At 43.2% G+C, this 16541-nt stretch overlaps 1 protein-coding gene across 1 annotated transcript; it reads left to right on the forward strand.

Moving 5' to 3' along the window:
- Positions 1-1478: 1478 nt before the first annotated feature.
- Positions 1479-15544, forward strand: LOC112267030 (protein APCDD1-like). The gene is made up of 4 exons (XM_024445036.2): positions 1479-2189; positions 12823-13000; positions 13302-13821; positions 14111-15544. Exons 1-4 carry the CDS (start codon positions 2129-2131, stop codon positions 14876-14878), a joined length of 1527 nt encoding a protein of 508 aa, XP_024300804.1. The 5' UTR covers positions 1479-2128; the 3' UTR covers positions 14879-15544.
- The last annotated feature ends 997 nt before the right edge of the window (positions 15545-16541 follow it).

Consider the following 16541-nt stretch of genomic DNA (forward strand, 5'->3'; position numbering starts at 1 on the left):
ACATGAAAATACGGTAAGATCCGGAAGTTAGTGTGGAGTTGTAATCTGTAAGTTACCTCGTTGACCCTCCGGAGGACCTAGAATGGCCCCACAAACCGGGGACTCAGCTTCTCACAGGGCAAGTGAAGTGGGAGGTTCCTGGTGGAGAGCCAGACACAATCACCAGGATGGAACACGGGAGCCTCACTGCGGTGGCAATCCGTCTGCTCTTTCTGACAGTGGACGGCATGCTGGAGTTTCACATTGTCATCATTCATAACCTTTTCTGTGCGCCTGAACCACTCGACCACTGCAGGATCTTCGGTCTGGCTTGGAGGAGTCCACGGAGCCAAAGCTGGCTGATAACCCAGAACACACTGGAAGGGTGTCAGCCTGGTGGAAGAGTGTCACAATGAATTCTCTGCGTATTCAGCCCAAGGAAGGAATCGGGCCCATTCCCCCTGCCGGTTCTGGCAATGGCACCTCAGAAACCTCGCCAGCTCCTGTTTCATCCTCTCCACCTGCCCGTTAGACTGAGGCCGGTACCCAGAAGTGAGGCTGACCATGACCCCAGTGGCTGTCTCTCTGCTCCTGTGGAACCCTGGTTAGAACGTACCGGACACCATTGAAGCTGGTGCCCCTCCTGTCCACATTAAGGACAGAGCCCCAGCTGTCTACGACGGCATCGCTCTGCCGCGGACAGACATGTGGCCCCGACCTCCATGGATTCAGTCTCTGACTCAGAATGATCAACGGAGGAGGAGAGAGGCGATGGGGGTACCGGCGCTCCCAAAGAAGTTTATCCAGATGGATGCCCATCGCGATGAGGGCATCCAAGGATGGGTGCTCTCTGCTCTATGGTGGATGGTCGAAGACGCACCTGAACAGAGCTATGAACCCCTCATAGGAGGGGCTTTATCACAGTCACACACCTATATTTTAGCTTTAATTAGCTATAAAAAAAATATAAAAATTCTCTCAGCCTCATGGCAAAATGTGTAGAATAGCATGAGATTATCTTTTAAACAACAATTTTCTCTTCACAGGAAGTTAGCTGTCCCCCCACCTCAATCTCTTTAGGCCCACCCACCAATTCATTTCTGGCTATGCTACTGGTGTGTGCGAGTGTATGAAAATTCCAGCCATTTGCGTGGAGTGGATCAAAGCTCCTCACACCCAGGGTAGAACCTCCTCAGGGAACCAATTGGCTGGCCTGGGATCAGCCAAAAAGCCACCCACCTCTATTACCCGTCTGTGGGGCTGAGCCAGAGCCCCAGTCTGCCCGCTGATCCCAGAACCCCTGCCAACACTGCCCTGGCAGCCACCTTTGAAATCCCAGCAAACCCCCACTTTACCTCTGCAGTGGTCAGCAATGTCAACTCCGCCCTTTGAATGTGTGTGTGTGTGCCTCAGCAGGGAGGTGTGATCTGGGGGCTGTGTACTGTGTTGCTATGTAGCTACCACAAATTAGAGGCATAATAATTTATAACGTACAGTGAGGCGAGTGGAAAAGGAGGGAAATTGCAAAAAAAAAACATTATACGTGGTAATTCTCTCAAGTATTAAGACTTTTTCGCTTTATAGATATGTTGGGGATTTGATTGTTTCTCACTTGTGTTGTAGCCTGCAGCTCTTTCTTTGCCCTTTTGCAACTTACTCTGAAAACTCCCAGAGGCTTCAGTTGGAGAAGTTTTAAACTCTCTTTTACTCTCTCTTTTATTCTCTCTCTCGCACACTCACTCCTCTCCGCTCAAACCAACAGTCAGACGGGAGCACACACACAGCCACACATGCACAGGATGCAAACAGAGTGCAGCCCAGGACCAAGATAGACAACCGAGAGAGAGAGAGAGAAATCCTCTTCTCTATCACTGAGTTTAGTGTGAGGAGGTTCAAGCAATTTATTCTGACTGAGTGGACTGCATTTCATACCATGGGAGGACAAACTGAAATAGAAGAAGAAACCAACAAACACTATCTGTAAAGGACCACATTTCATACTGGATTATTGGGCTTTCCTCTCTCAATCTTTGGCATGGTGATGTCCTAGATTACCAGCACGTATTGAAGAGGCTGCTTGTTCTGGACCACAGTGGACTTTGAGGGTCTTTCTCTGAGTGTGAGTGAGTGTGTGTGTGTGAGCGGGATCATGTCAAAAGGACATTTCACTTGCCTGTTGAGGGGACTTTGGGTACTGTGGCTGTGGCAAGGTAAGTTCACACTTACGCTCTCTCTCTCTCTCTCTCTCTGTCTGTCTGTGTCCTCTGGTTGCCCTCGGCCCAGTTTTTGTCCACTTACTGTGCATCTGGACAGTAACAGCTTTAACAGCCAAGCTTCAAATGAAACTGAAGCCTGATTGTATGCATATGATTCCATGATGATAGCTGATTTATATTATGTCAATTATGGTGAATCTTCACCAAAATGTAATATTTTCAGAAGTAGATTTTAAAGGCTACATGTATTAATTTATATGTTATTTAATTGACTGAACTGGGTCATGATTTCAGATGAAAGCCTACTTTGATGGTTTATTTATTTAACTTGAGGAATCAGATTACAATGCAGCACCATGAACTTGATACAATATTTTCCCAGTTTTCATGATCTTTAAAACATATATTTAACATGGATTAAAAAAATGTATGAGCACATATATCTAAAGCACATTGCTTTGAAACTATCGCTGAGAATCAGATTCCTCAAAAACATAATCTAAGGTGAACTGCTTTTTCTGCGCTGTTTACCAAGGTGTTAAAGGATAGCTTAAACACTTACAAAAATATGCATCATGTGTGTTTGACCTGTCTTTAACAATTTGTTGCTAGTCGACTCATCCAAAGTTGGAAAAAAGCAATACAACTGAATGATTGCATACCAAATCAGTGATCAAAATGAACTAGCGAATAGCTTGTTTATTTATTTTTTTACCTCTAGGGCTGTCGTCTAACCTTTGAATTGCTGAAATTTTGAAATCACTGTATCAGAAGTTGTTGAAACTTTGAGCAGGTATCCACCGTTTAAGGGGCAGTAGTTAAAAGCATCCAATGGTTCACACCAGCTGATCTGCTTTCGAAATTGTATTAAACTTGTCTGACATTAAGTTAAATTCAGAGAACAATTGACTGTGCCTCTAACTGTGTGTCTATCAGAAAGAGCATGGAGTGGACATTAAGTTAAGAGAAATATGCTGAGGACTTTAGCAATGATGCAACTTGTTGATGAAAGATTAAAATCTTTGCAAAAAGTCCCATATTTAAAGTTATATTATAACCTTGTAAAAAACTGCTTACTGAAATTAGATTAGTGAAGAATAAGTCTGTTATCAAAGGCTATCATTCTCTCTCCAGAGAGACAAACAGCATAGTAAGCCCAGGAGTCCTTCTTGAAAAGCCTTCTTGAAAAGCCTTGCATGGTTCCCCAGGAGCAGGGGAGCGTGGTCCTGGAACTAATATTGCCATTATAGTAATAGATGGAATAACAGGACACTACCATTAACTGACCCTACCTCAGGATAGCGTTTAGAGTTGATTTTCCTCTCAGCAGCCTTGGGGGAGACAAGCATTTTGCCCGTCAGGGCCTGTTAAGGTGATGCGCGAGGAGACGCCGGGAGGCATCTGCCCACTCATAATCACCGTAATAGATTGGTATTTGAAAAGCTGTTTTTCTTTTGCTCAGTCAAGTAGTAGACAGGAGCTTTTGAGTCCCTGGGCCCAGACACATGCCATGAGTTTACACCACAACCCAAGGGACTTTTTCTCATTGTTTGTAGATCAAAGGTGTTATCCAAGGAACTTCCATTCACTTTCATTAATGGTTGGACATACAGTGAGCTCTAAAAAGTATTGGGACAGTGACCATAATTCCAAAAGGTTTATGAAGTGAGACAAAAATGATTGGTGTGAAAATCACACAATTAATATAGGATAAGAATCCACAGCACACAATTAAGTAAGCAATTATGTTATTTAGATCCATATACAGTGAGATCCAAAAGTATTGGGAGAGTGACACATTTTTTGTTGTTTTGGCTCTGTACTCCAGCACTTTGGATTTAAAAATAATATAATGACTATGAGGTTAAAGTGCAGACTGTATTTGGTCCCACACTCATAGCACGCAATGATTACATCAAGCTTGTGACAGGTGGTATGTTAGTCTCATGACAATGCCACGCAAACAATGCAAGACTACTTAATTCGAAGGGTTTCCAAAAAAACAATAACTTAAGCAATAACTTAAAGGAGCAATGCAACTGTTTTTATATAAATAGCAAATAATTTCTGGGTAACAATAAAGTACCTTAGCGTAAAAGATGTCCTTTTAAATGGACAAGAATAGCTTTTTAGCAAAACAAATATTTCTCAAGCAAGACTTTTGCTAGGACTGGCTGGGAGTGGTCTTAGTGGGGAGGGGGAAACTGAAAACTTGCTATTATTAGCAGACATGTTTGGAACTCTCTTTGTTATTGGTCTGTTAACCAATTACCACATGGTGATGTCTAATGGAAAGCCGAAACTTCGCCCATGCCAACCTGCTGATTAGAAGGTCCTTTGTAGAGTGTATTTTCAATCAGCAAATGTCAGGAAATAACACTAATCAAATTTGTTCACCCTTTTTCAGTGTTTGTTTGTCAGCACTTGTACAATATGATATAAAACACAGGAAAAACAGAATGTTGACTGCACTGGGCCTGCACTAGACTAAGAATCTTCCATATTGATTCAGACTTTTGGGCAACTCTACCTTAACGTTGCAACAACACAGCAACAATGTCCAACAATGTCAATACTTGGCTTATTTACATAATTCCAAATGATCTCACCTTTCTCTTAGTTGTACCCCCCTCCCCTCCTCCTGAATCATATTGGCGAGATATGACTGAGCAACCCTGGGTTTAAATTAGACTAAATAGAATCAAATAGAACCTTGCATGTGATAAACACCATATCATATGAGAAAATCCTTGACAACCCAGCAACTGTTAGAATTTCACCAAACCCAAACAGAAAGAATTAACGAGATAGTTCACCTATTTGACAAGTGAACTATCTATTTAAGATGAAACCAACCCACCAATTAGCTCTAGCCCCATAACATCAATAGAGAATCAACTTCCCCCTCTCTCGCTCTGTTATCTTCTCCACTGTGCTCTGTATAAGTAGCCCAGCATGCATTGCATGTCAGGTGCTGACTGTTGCTCTTAGGGCTTGTTTCAAACTTTGAAAAGTTGGATCTCTGTTTTAAATCCCTGGCCCTGAGTGAAACATCCCTATTAGAGTATATTCAGTAGAACCACCCTCCTGGTGCAAAGTACAAGTCTTGCAAGATGGAGGTAGCATTAACCATAGAAATAGAATTACTAGAATGGACATTAATTTTTTGTAAATTAAACGGCCTAAAGACCCTCCTGCTGTAGAACTTACATGCAAATGACAGAGTGAAAGCACCAATCAGAGCTCGAGTAGACTTACAATAACAGCCACTGAATTCTCAGAGCTCAGAATCCCGATTTCATCCCTGCCTTTCATCCCTTCCATCCCTAACATTCCTATCACCCTACTCATCTCACTAACCCATCTGACCTCATTCATTCAAATGTATATCACCTGTGTATATATTTATATAACAGTAGCCACCGTCTGGTTCCATAACGTCACTGGAATTTTTGATGGTAAGCTCCTGCCTTCACCACAGTGTCTGTGGGTGAATATTGGTAGTGTTTGGAGAAAGGAATGTACGGAGTACTGTTGGGTTAATAGGAGCCAGAGTGAACCACAAGGGAACTGGCAGGCCTTATTGGAAGAACCCCCCTTCATCCCTTGACTAAATAAACAGGGCCGTCGGATTAAGTCAGGTTTAACTTTGATGAAAAGACAACAATGGGTGGCTATACGACTTGAGGGGACACTCGAGATGGGGAAAAAACAAAACCGACCTGGTGCCCCCTGTGAAACACCCTTAAACCCGTGCAGAAAGACATCTCGGTTTGACTGACTTTGTTGTTTCCAGTGAGGATGTCTTTGAGAGGGAGAGAGTGTGAATGGCTGAGGCTGTAACAGCTTGAGAAGATGAATGGCTGTTGGTACATTGAAACTTAATGCGTCCCAAATGGCACCATATTTCCTTTATAGTGCACTACTTTTAACCAAGGCCCTTAGGGCTCAGGTTAAACGTAGTGCACTATATAGTATATAGGGTTCTATTTGGGACACACAGTTGTATTTACTGACCACACAGACCGTCCCATAGATAGGAGGTATGATAAGAGGTATGTAAGGTCATCGTGTATTTCCAATAACTTACCTGATTTAATTAAGGCAAGTAAAAAAATATATATATTAATTTAATATGATAAACATGTTAGACCAAAGTCACATTTGATTTAAGCTGCTAAGCTTCTATTATAGCATGTTGGATGACTGTCATTCATATTCCATTCACGCAGTTCAATGTAACATCGTAGTTGAGGCTACTACATGAAACATACATTTTCCCTATGCCCATCATGAGGTTGCTATAACCTAGCCTATGAATGAATGTTTACAACATAGGCGCACACAGGTCAAGAGAAACATTTGAGATGACAGACAATGGCACGTGGACAGACAGTAACACATTCAATACCGCCTTGCACACTCTTGCCTGCAGTAGCGTATATAGGATGTAATCATTATTCCAACTGTTGTAAACGAGAGTTCCTATTGGACAAATGCAGGTATGTTTATACCCGTTTCGTTTGCTTCCGTTTAAGAAACGTTTTCAAACAGAATCGGCAGAATGAATACATCCCTGATCACAGCAGCCAAGTTGTATTCATTGTAGTTTCTTTGCACTCTTCTCCTCTCACCTTTTCCCTTCGTTTGTGGACTTCAATGAACAACACATCAGCTGTACGTGACCAGGCAAAAAAAACTTTCCAAGCCAAACCATGTCATAACCGCTTCACACGGCCTACATCGTTGTTCCCATATTAGCTAAAGTAACGTCCTAGTCAACGTAGCTAATAGAACCAATGCGTTAGTAAACCAGAGGGCCCCCGGTGGCAATAAATTAATAAAACCAAAAGCTTACCTTGACTTGGAAGAGTTCCAGTGCGGTGTTGGATAGTCATAGCCAGCTAGATAACATAGCATCCCTCTGTTTGAGCCGGGTGTTTGAGTAACTAAACTAGCCAGCTGCATTTGCTAGCTAAGTAAGTGAAACTGAAAGTGATTTTATTTTACGAAATCTCTCTCTCACTTGCTTCTCCTGCATTTAAGAAATTAATTTGTTGAAAACTGTTCTACTACTGTCTTTCTCTTTGAGGCAACTACTCACCACATTTTATGCACTGCAGTGCTAACTAGCTGTAGTTTATGTGTTCAGTACTAATTTCATTCTCTGGTCCTTTGATTGGGTGGACACCATTTCAGTTCATGCTGCAAGAGCTCTGATAGGTTGGAGGACGTCCTCCGGAAGTTGTCATAAATACTGTGTAAGTCTATGGAAGGGGGTGAGAACCATGAGCCTCCTAAGTGTTGTTTTGAAGTCAATGTACCAAGAGGAGGACAGAAGCTAGCTGTCCTCTGGCTACACCATTGTGCTACCCTACAGTGTTGTTGAGGCTACTGTAGACCTTCATTGCAAAACAGTGTGTTTTAATTAATTATTTGGTGACTAATATATTTGGTATAGTTTTATCTAAAAAGGATAACTTTTTCTATGTTTTACCATTTTTATGAAATACACTGAGGAGGATGGTCCTCCCCTTCCTCCTCTGAGGAGCCTCCACTGATGGATAAAAGAGCACCTGGGAAATGCTGAGTAAGCTTCAGGCAAACATTACAGAACATTGAAGATAGAAATGTCATGAATAAAGTAGACATGATTCCTGATTCTACATGTCAGAGATGCATGTTTGTTTTACATGTTATATTTCCATCAGTGCTGTGTACTGCTGAATGCACAACATTCCCACTCAGTACACACTGGTTGAATCAATGTTGCTTCTATGTCATTTCAATGAAATTACGTTGAACCAATGTGGATTAGATGTAGAATTGATGTCTGTGCCCAGTATGCCGAGTATCAATATAGTGGAAATGTTAATGAGTTAGAAGCCTTGTCCCTATGAGGATACCTGGGGATATTTTTTATCCATCTGTACATGGGCGGTGAGATACTTCCCTCTATTAAAGTGTTGCTGCTATTATATCACTGATCCTTGCTGTGGAGGCCAACGCAGCAGTGTCTGAAAAAGCAGCTGTGCTTGATGGGGCCGGGGCCAACTCAACCTGGGAGACAGAGTGTATCTGCACTGTACCACTCAACTTAAGCTTCTCACACACTGACGGACGCCCACACACACTAACGCATACATGCAGGCACACATACACGCACACACAAATACAGGCAGATGCACATATGCATTACAGACGCATGCATGCACGCACACACACAAACACACGTGGATGACGTGGATGTCGATTAAGGCAGCCCCCCGCACCTCTCTGATTCAGAGGGATTGGGTTAATGTGGAAGACACATTTTGGCTGAAAGCATTCAGTTGTGCAACTGACTAGGTATCCCCTTTCCCTTTTACCCTACTCCCCCCTCCCCAGTAATCAGGGGACTGGGAGAATCATTACACCAGACAAAGAAGCTTCCGCTTTTCCTTCCGACCAACTGTACCTCATCAGACCCCGGACACACACTCCAAAAAAAAACAAAACAAAGACAGATGAGAAAGTAAAAAAGAGAAAATATTCTGAAATCCATCCAAAAGAAATGAGTCGTAAACATGGCTTTTTCATCAAGTTTGCCCTAATCAAGAGACAGGTGTTAGCTCCACACAAAGCCATGTAGCAGTGTGTGAAGGAGCTATTCAGGGACAGTTAAAGTGGGTTTTCTCCTCTAGCATTGGAGCAGTAAGGCGAGCAGTGAGAGAAAAAGGGAGAGAGGCAAACACATAGAACAGTGGCCACAGGCACTCGAGTCTGACAGCAGGCTGGCTGAGAGACTGGCTGGCTGGCGTCGAGCACTCAACTCCCCCACAAGACGTGGGTGGCGGATTAAAAACCGCCTGGATCCCACCTCATGTGTGTTTGCACCTAGACAGATCCAAATAGAGAGGTACATAAAAAGTATTTGCGCTTGGCCTCCAGTAGTTGGTGGATGAGACATGAGATGGAGAAGCCCGAGTTGCCAAACCCTAATCACAAACACAAACAAACAAATAGGAGCCCAGAGGTCCATCATAAATGGCATCCCTTTTATAAATCAACGTCTGCAGTGTGTAGGATTGATCCTGTGATGGAATTTCCAGGGAGGTAGATAGATGACTTAGGCTAGGGTTCAGACATGCCTGTCTTTCCGGATGGCAGCGATAGGGCTGATAGACTAGGGTAATGTCCCAAATGGCACCCTATTCCCTTTATAATGTACTACTTTACTACTTATGGGCCCTGGTCAAAAGTAGTGCACAGTCTCTTAGCGTCTATTAAAGTGTTGCTGCTATTATATCACTGATCCTTGCTGTGGAGGGTAACTTTGGAATGCAGTCTATGGGTTAGACCACACTTGATTCACTGCATTGTCTCCTGGAGTTTCTAACTGTGACCACAAGCTGGTCAGATACTACAGGTGAGGCCATTGATGAGCAGAGGCTCAGTGGCAGTGCACTGGCACCCTCCATAGGTTACAGCCAGGACTGGTAGTCAGCCAGAAATTACATTAATTTAAGGTACAATCTGCAATTTGTGCAGCTGTTGGTCATTTCAACTAAATAGGCAATTCGGGATTGATACATGCATTATTTATGGCTATGTGTTTGATGGCTATAACAATGAATTATACTGTATATAGCCATCACTTCTGGAAGAAAATAAGTTATAAATACCTCATGAGATTACTATTCCAATAGTTTTACCAGATCATAACCTAAAGTATAAGGTTGTTTTACTCAATTTTTTTTGTTAACAAACAATGCATAGCTTCAAAACATGTTCAATACTACAAGTTTCATTTCATGGACAGTCAGTCCTTGCATCCATAGCTCCAAATTGAAAGTGGTTGGTTTAAATGTCTCCCCATTCCTAAGCTTCATAGCAAACCAAGGAGTCGCTGAATAACAAATTAGAATATGCCCCTGACCACAGGTGAAGAATCAGTGGTATTCATTGAATTAAGAAACAACTACCTTAATAATCTAAATTAAGAAAAATAGATTGTTGTAAACCTGTGGAAAATAAAACTACTACATTACCTTGTAACAAGTCATGCAATAACACCCCTTTTAGACTAAGTACAATAATTTAAACCCCAGGTTGTACAATTTAGTTTTTATAAAGCAGTTTTTTTTTTACTTCTATTATTTTGGTAAATGCAACCATATGTCCCATTGGAATGAGATCCAAGGAAGGAGAGAAACAGAATGACTGCTCACCTGAAAAACACTAGAAAGATTTGGCAAAACAGAGGCCTGAATATTACACCCTAAAAGATTCTTCAGCCATATCTCATAAGTCCTGTCCATTCAATAGAGTGTGGTGATTCACATTTTCTCTACTAACTTGAAACAGACTTGTCAGATGACCAAAGAGGAACGAATTAATTAATCCTGATTAGTATTTCAGCAAAGACCTCTCTAGGGAACAAAATTAGTCAATTTGACGGTGGTGCTCGCCAATAATGGAGACAGAGAATAAACAAATACATCTTCAGGGAGGGAAAATTGCAACAATGTGTCATGTGTCAATGTGCAGCGGTTAAGACGGAGTCAGGCGCAGGACACAGAACTGCGTAAAATATGTACTTTACTCGAAAAGAAACAACAATATTTCCACGCAGGGAAAACACACCAGCTCACAGAAGTCTTGAACACTAAACAAAGAACAAACATGCACAAAACCATGTGGGAACTAGAGGGTTAAATAGGGAATAAATTATAACATAATGGGAACCAGGTGTGTACAATCAAGACAAAACAAATGGAAAAATAACGTAGATCGGTGGCAGCTAGAAAGCCGGTGATGACGACCACCGAATGCTGCCCGAACAAGGAGAGGCACCAACTTTGGCGGAAGTTGTGACACCATGTTTATTCTGCTTTGGACAATTATTTTGTATATTAACAAATGTACTTTGATCACTATTTCCCCAAAAAGTGCATCAAGACAAATATCTCCCAAACCAAACATCATGCTGAGCAGAGAGAGTATCTAAGTGAGTCTGGCACAATGCCTATAAGGCAGCTTCAATGACACGCAGAAACCATTCCAACATCTAAGGAACAAACATCCCCTGACTGACATTGACACAGAAAATAAAAGCTGTCCAATTACTCTCCGAAAGATTTAAAAGGAAGTAGATTGGCTGATTTTGAGTAAACATTGGTTTCTCTCCAATCAAAGAAGTAGCTGAAAAGTGCAAACTAGTAGGATGCCTTGGTGGCGACTCGGGCAGCGAAGTGAGCTTTATCTGGGACAAACATGGGATATAGAGACGAACCTCCGGTAGCCGAACCAGAGAACATCCATAAAGCTGTCCACAGGGCCATGACAAAGCCCACCAACCCCCGGGGCAGGGGAGAACAGACAAAGACAAATCAAATCAAATTTTATTGGTCACATACACATGGTTAGCAGATGTTAATGTGAGTGTAGCGAAATGCTTGTGCTCCTAGTTCCGACTATGCAGTAATATCTAACAAATCCACAACTACCTTTTACACACAAATACACACAAATGTAAAGGGATGAATATAATATGTACATAGGAAAAGAGAGGGGGGACAACATAAGGACACAGAGAGAGAGAGACAGCAGAGCGACAAAAAAAGAGAGAGCGACGAAGAGGGACTAAGGGAAAGGAAAACAAGACAGAACAAGAGGGGAACAGATATAGAAAAAGAGAAAGAACAGGGTGGGTGAGGGAAAACTAGTGGGTGTCAATGGGGACTCATCCCCTTGTTGTTTGACATTTGGCTGGGGAGACTGAAACCTGAGCCATAGCGTCCTATTACCAGTGAGTTATCTTCGTGCTGGATATCATTCCCTCTCCTCACGCTCGCATCATTTGGGTTCAATCAAAGAAATCAACTCGGGCACGATTGTCTTGGTCTCTGTTAAAATTGTGGGCCTTGCTCCATCCAAGGCAGGCCAATCGATGCACATAAACGAGTACATAGGTACATCACCATGTGTGGCTATAGCAGTCAAAATAAAGAAAGAGATTGCCGATGTACATGCGTCAGATACCTTATGTTGATAAAATTGAGTAAAATATATTGCTTTTGATAGGAGTAAATGTACCATGCTGTCATGTTTGTGTGTGCTACTCTTGATTGAGCAATGATAATTCCAACACAGTGAAAGTACATAAAAATGGTCAAATCATGTCTAAAACTTCAATTTCAATTTCACAATGTAGATATCACACACACACATATCGGGAAAATGTGAGTTGGAGTTGGAGCTCAGCTGCTGGCTGATAGATGTGTCAAACCTGGAAAAGGTCCTCTTGGTGGATGTGGCCAAGGTCTTATTCAAATCTATATATGGCCTGTAATGGAGCCCATCACATCTCATTACATGGACACTTACAGAAATGTGAACCCTCAAACTGCTTCCAGTCAACCAAATCTTGTTTGGACCTGAAAAGCCCAGGGAGTGAATAACTTCATTTGGCTATTAGTTGTTCTGTGTGTAACCCCTGATTTATGATGGACGAGGTTGATAATCATCTTCTAAGCATATTATTTTGTGTTTCTGATTCGTATAAATAGTATGGGGTAAAAATAAACTGTGTTTATCCGATTGACAGAGTGATAACCGGGAGTGTTCTTATTTTTCTTGGTTCTAGCTGATCTTGTGTCGGGTAGTAAGCTCTGGGAAGTACCCATAGCCCTCTTTGGATCTTTCTCCAACCACACGACTAGCCTGGAATGGGAGCCACAGTGTCAGTATCCCCACCTGCAGGACGGCATCAGAATCACAGCCGACATTCCCCCAAGACTGGAGGGCAGCTGGGTGTCAACAAGGCAAGTGTTGTCCAAATAAAGTTTAGAACAGGCTATTACCTGAATATGTACCATTTATATCTATCACGTCCATTGCAATCTAATGATGAATATGGGAAACTCTTCCACAACTCTCACCTTTTTTGTCTTTGTGGAGGTGTGCTCGGTCAATGAGCCTAAAGGTGATTCAGAAGGTTGTTGTTTGCATAAGACAACTAGAAAATTAATTATTTCATCACATTTCATTCAAATCAAACAATCATCCATCCAGCTAGCTGCTAAAATGGAACTGACAACCCTTCAACCTCTTTCTCCTGAGTAGATGTGAAGTTCGGCCTGGCCCTGAGTTCCTGACCCGTTCCTACACCTTCTACCCAAGCCACCTGTTCAAAGCCCTGCAACACTACTACACTGACAGTGGGTGCGAGGAGCCCGCATACTCTCTGGTGGCCCGGGGCAAGCTCCGTCTGCGCCAGGCTTCCTGGATCACCCGGGGCGCCACCAAGACGGAGCACCACCTCCACAAAGTGGGCATTGTCATCCACAGCCCAGGCGCAATGCACCAGCTGGCAGCCCGTCTACCCTCCGTGTGTGTGGGCCTCACCTTGGGTGGCATGGTGCCCGGGCGCCTGTACGAGCTGTACAATGCCCGGGCAGGGAGGGACTGTCTGGGTGCCTCGGGGTACTCGATGATGGAGTTGGGCTTGGTGAGAGTGGAGACCCAGCATCAGCCCCATGGAGGTTTGGTTCAGGAGCTCTTCCTTGGGGACGTGCACACAAACTGGACCCAGAGGACGTACTATCGACCAATGGGCTACCAACAGCCACTGCAGAATGCTATGGTGAGATTACGGACTCCCCATTAATAAGATACATGTAGATCAAGGCAGGGATTTTATTCAAATGTATTTCAAGACATTGTAAGTGAATTTGGTAATTCTCTCTCTATCCATTCTTCATCTGATGCTGAATACCTTCCAGTGATAAACTAACTAACTGAAACATAAAACAGTGTCCCAATCTCCAAACAAGCATACTCTTTATGGTCAATACAAGGCTTCATAATAGCCTGCCATTTTGGATGACAGTTCTACTGTATAACCTTAACCTTTCTATATCTATTTCCACCAGCACCACATCCACCCCTGCCCAGCGTGCGCCTTGCTGTTCCGGGCCTCAGAACAGCGCCCCCCCGTGTTACCCCATGTCCCTGCAGCAACGTCTCTGTCCTTGGACGGCCGATGGGTGAGCCAACGTTGCGAAGCCCGGCCCTCCGTCCTCTTCCTCACCCGAGACTTCACCTTCCGACCAGATGAGCATTCCTGGGAAGGCCTCTACCGCCACTACTCGGAACCCACTTGCAGCCAGCCCACCTTCACCCTGCGGGCTTCAGGCCACTACGCCCAGGGAGGCCCCTCAGCCAAAGTGGCGGGAGGGACTGAGTTCGTCTTCAAGGTAACCCGGGCCAGAGTCACGGTTCTGGAAGGGGCCACGGCCAGGGTGCTCAATGAGACTAGGCGGGGCAGCTGCGGGAAGGCAGGGGCGTGGGAGGTGGGAGTGGAGCAGGACGTGACCCCCACGGATGGGTGTACCGTCCTGGGGATCAAGCTGCCGCACAAGGAGTATGAGCTGTTCAAGACGGAGCTGGACCATCGACGGCGCACTCTGCTGTTCATCGGGGAGAGGCCGACGGATGGCTCCAGCCCTGACCGGCCCCAGAAGAGGCCCACGTCTTACCAGGCCGCCCTGGTGCATTGTTGCGAGGAAGACACCCCCACGTCGCAACGCCACACCAACCAGCTCAAGCTAGCAGCTAGTGGAACCAGTAACCTACCACGGCTCCCTTTCTTTGTCCTAGTACTGGTCTCTTTACTGTGGGGTTGGTACTGTGTGTTCTAGAGACAACCTGAACATTGGAGAAGAACACACAAACGATGGTGGAGCTGCTCGCGGTCTATAAGGAAACTCCATGTGCTCCTCCTCAATATCAAGATAATGCCAGACCACATAATAGATGGCCAAAGCTATCTTCAAGAAAACTGAACATAGACTGTCAGTGTATCCATGTTGCATATCTATCATATTATATGTGTCTCATTTTCTTTTCTTTTAAACCGGAGATGCCTTTTGGCAAATGTTTAAGTCACATAAGCGTTCCTTTTCTAAAGAGTGGCAGATTCAGACTTAGGAAAGCCGTGCGTTTCCTGTGTACTTCTCAGTATTTGGTATTCAGACTTACCTTATTCCGTCACGTAACGCTCTCTGCAGGTGTGGCTACCTTCCGCGCTCCAGGTGTCAACAGGTGTTGACAAGAAGCAAATTGATTCTCATTGGTCCTGATCTATGATCTATGATCTGTGTCCATTTTTGATAGGAGGAAACCCAGACATGACCAGTGCACTAATTAGACCCTAGTTCAGAATGCTTTTATACATTTTCCTCACAATGTTGGAGTGCCCACAAGCGTACTGCTGCCCAATATCCTCCAATATAACATTGGTGAACTCATTGTAGAGAGAAGACATACAAACCATATTTATTGTCATTAATTTACTAATTTTGATATTAAAAGGAAGATATTGCTGTAATTATTGCATACGCGTGTTTGTTTTTATCTTTTATGTACAGTCTGTCCTTGGAGCTTCTTTCTCTTTTTAAATATTTCCACTAGATGTGTTATATTGATTAACCATTGAACTGCATGAGAAATAATTTATATCATGATACATTAATGCCAAACTTTCAAAAGAAAAAAAAGAGTTGGCTGTGAAATTAATAATTAGTCATAAATAATGATTTTGAAATGAATCATAATCATTATTAATCATGTTTAATTTTCATATCATATTCAATTATTAATCCTTAAGATAAAATAGTCACCTCAGTACTACAGTAAAGGTGGGATTCTTCCATTAAAGGAGCTTTCCAAATAATGGTCCAAGTTTGACTGCCCAGTTACTGGATAGGAGTGCTGCTATTTGAGAACTAACTGTCATATGGCTCATACATTAGGCATTGCTATGCATCTCCAACTTTTGGAGCATAACTGAGTAAAACACAGAGCAATATCTATTTTGATGCATTTGATTAGAATGCTCACAGTTAAGCCAGCCTATAACACAATGTACCCTCCTCAGCAGAAGTGGGAAATTGTGTAACTGCAGAGAGAATGAAGGACCATGTTGAGGATGAACTAAGGCACTTCCTGTTTCCACAGGAAGCTGAACCTCAATACAGGGCATCCCCATAAGGTCACGATTGGTTGTTTGCAAGGACGGTTAGCTAGCTCAATCGCAGTCAACAGGTAACGTGGGGGCTGTTGGTAATGCTTGTCTATGAAAGAAAAGCCTTGTTCTCTGTGGGACCAAGTTTCCACTGTGAAGAGTCAAATTCACATGTTCAGATATAGGCTTGCGTTCATCGGGAGGGTCTGTTGAACAATCCCATGGGTGAATTTTGTTTCTAGCCTCAACCTTTCTGCGGTTGTCACTCAAAAGCACATAACAGGCTTCAAGTGAGGTCTACCTTTCAGCCATGTAGTGGGGGGAGGGGTACATTTATT

Source organism: Oncorhynchus tshawytscha, linkage group LG02 (genome assembly GCF_018296145.1).
Source record: "Oncorhynchus tshawytscha isolate Ot180627B linkage group LG02, Otsh_v2.0, whole genome shotgun sequence".
NCBI classification, from domain to species: domain Eukaryota; kingdom Metazoa; phylum Chordata; class Actinopteri; order Salmoniformes; family Salmonidae; genus Oncorhynchus; species Oncorhynchus tshawytscha.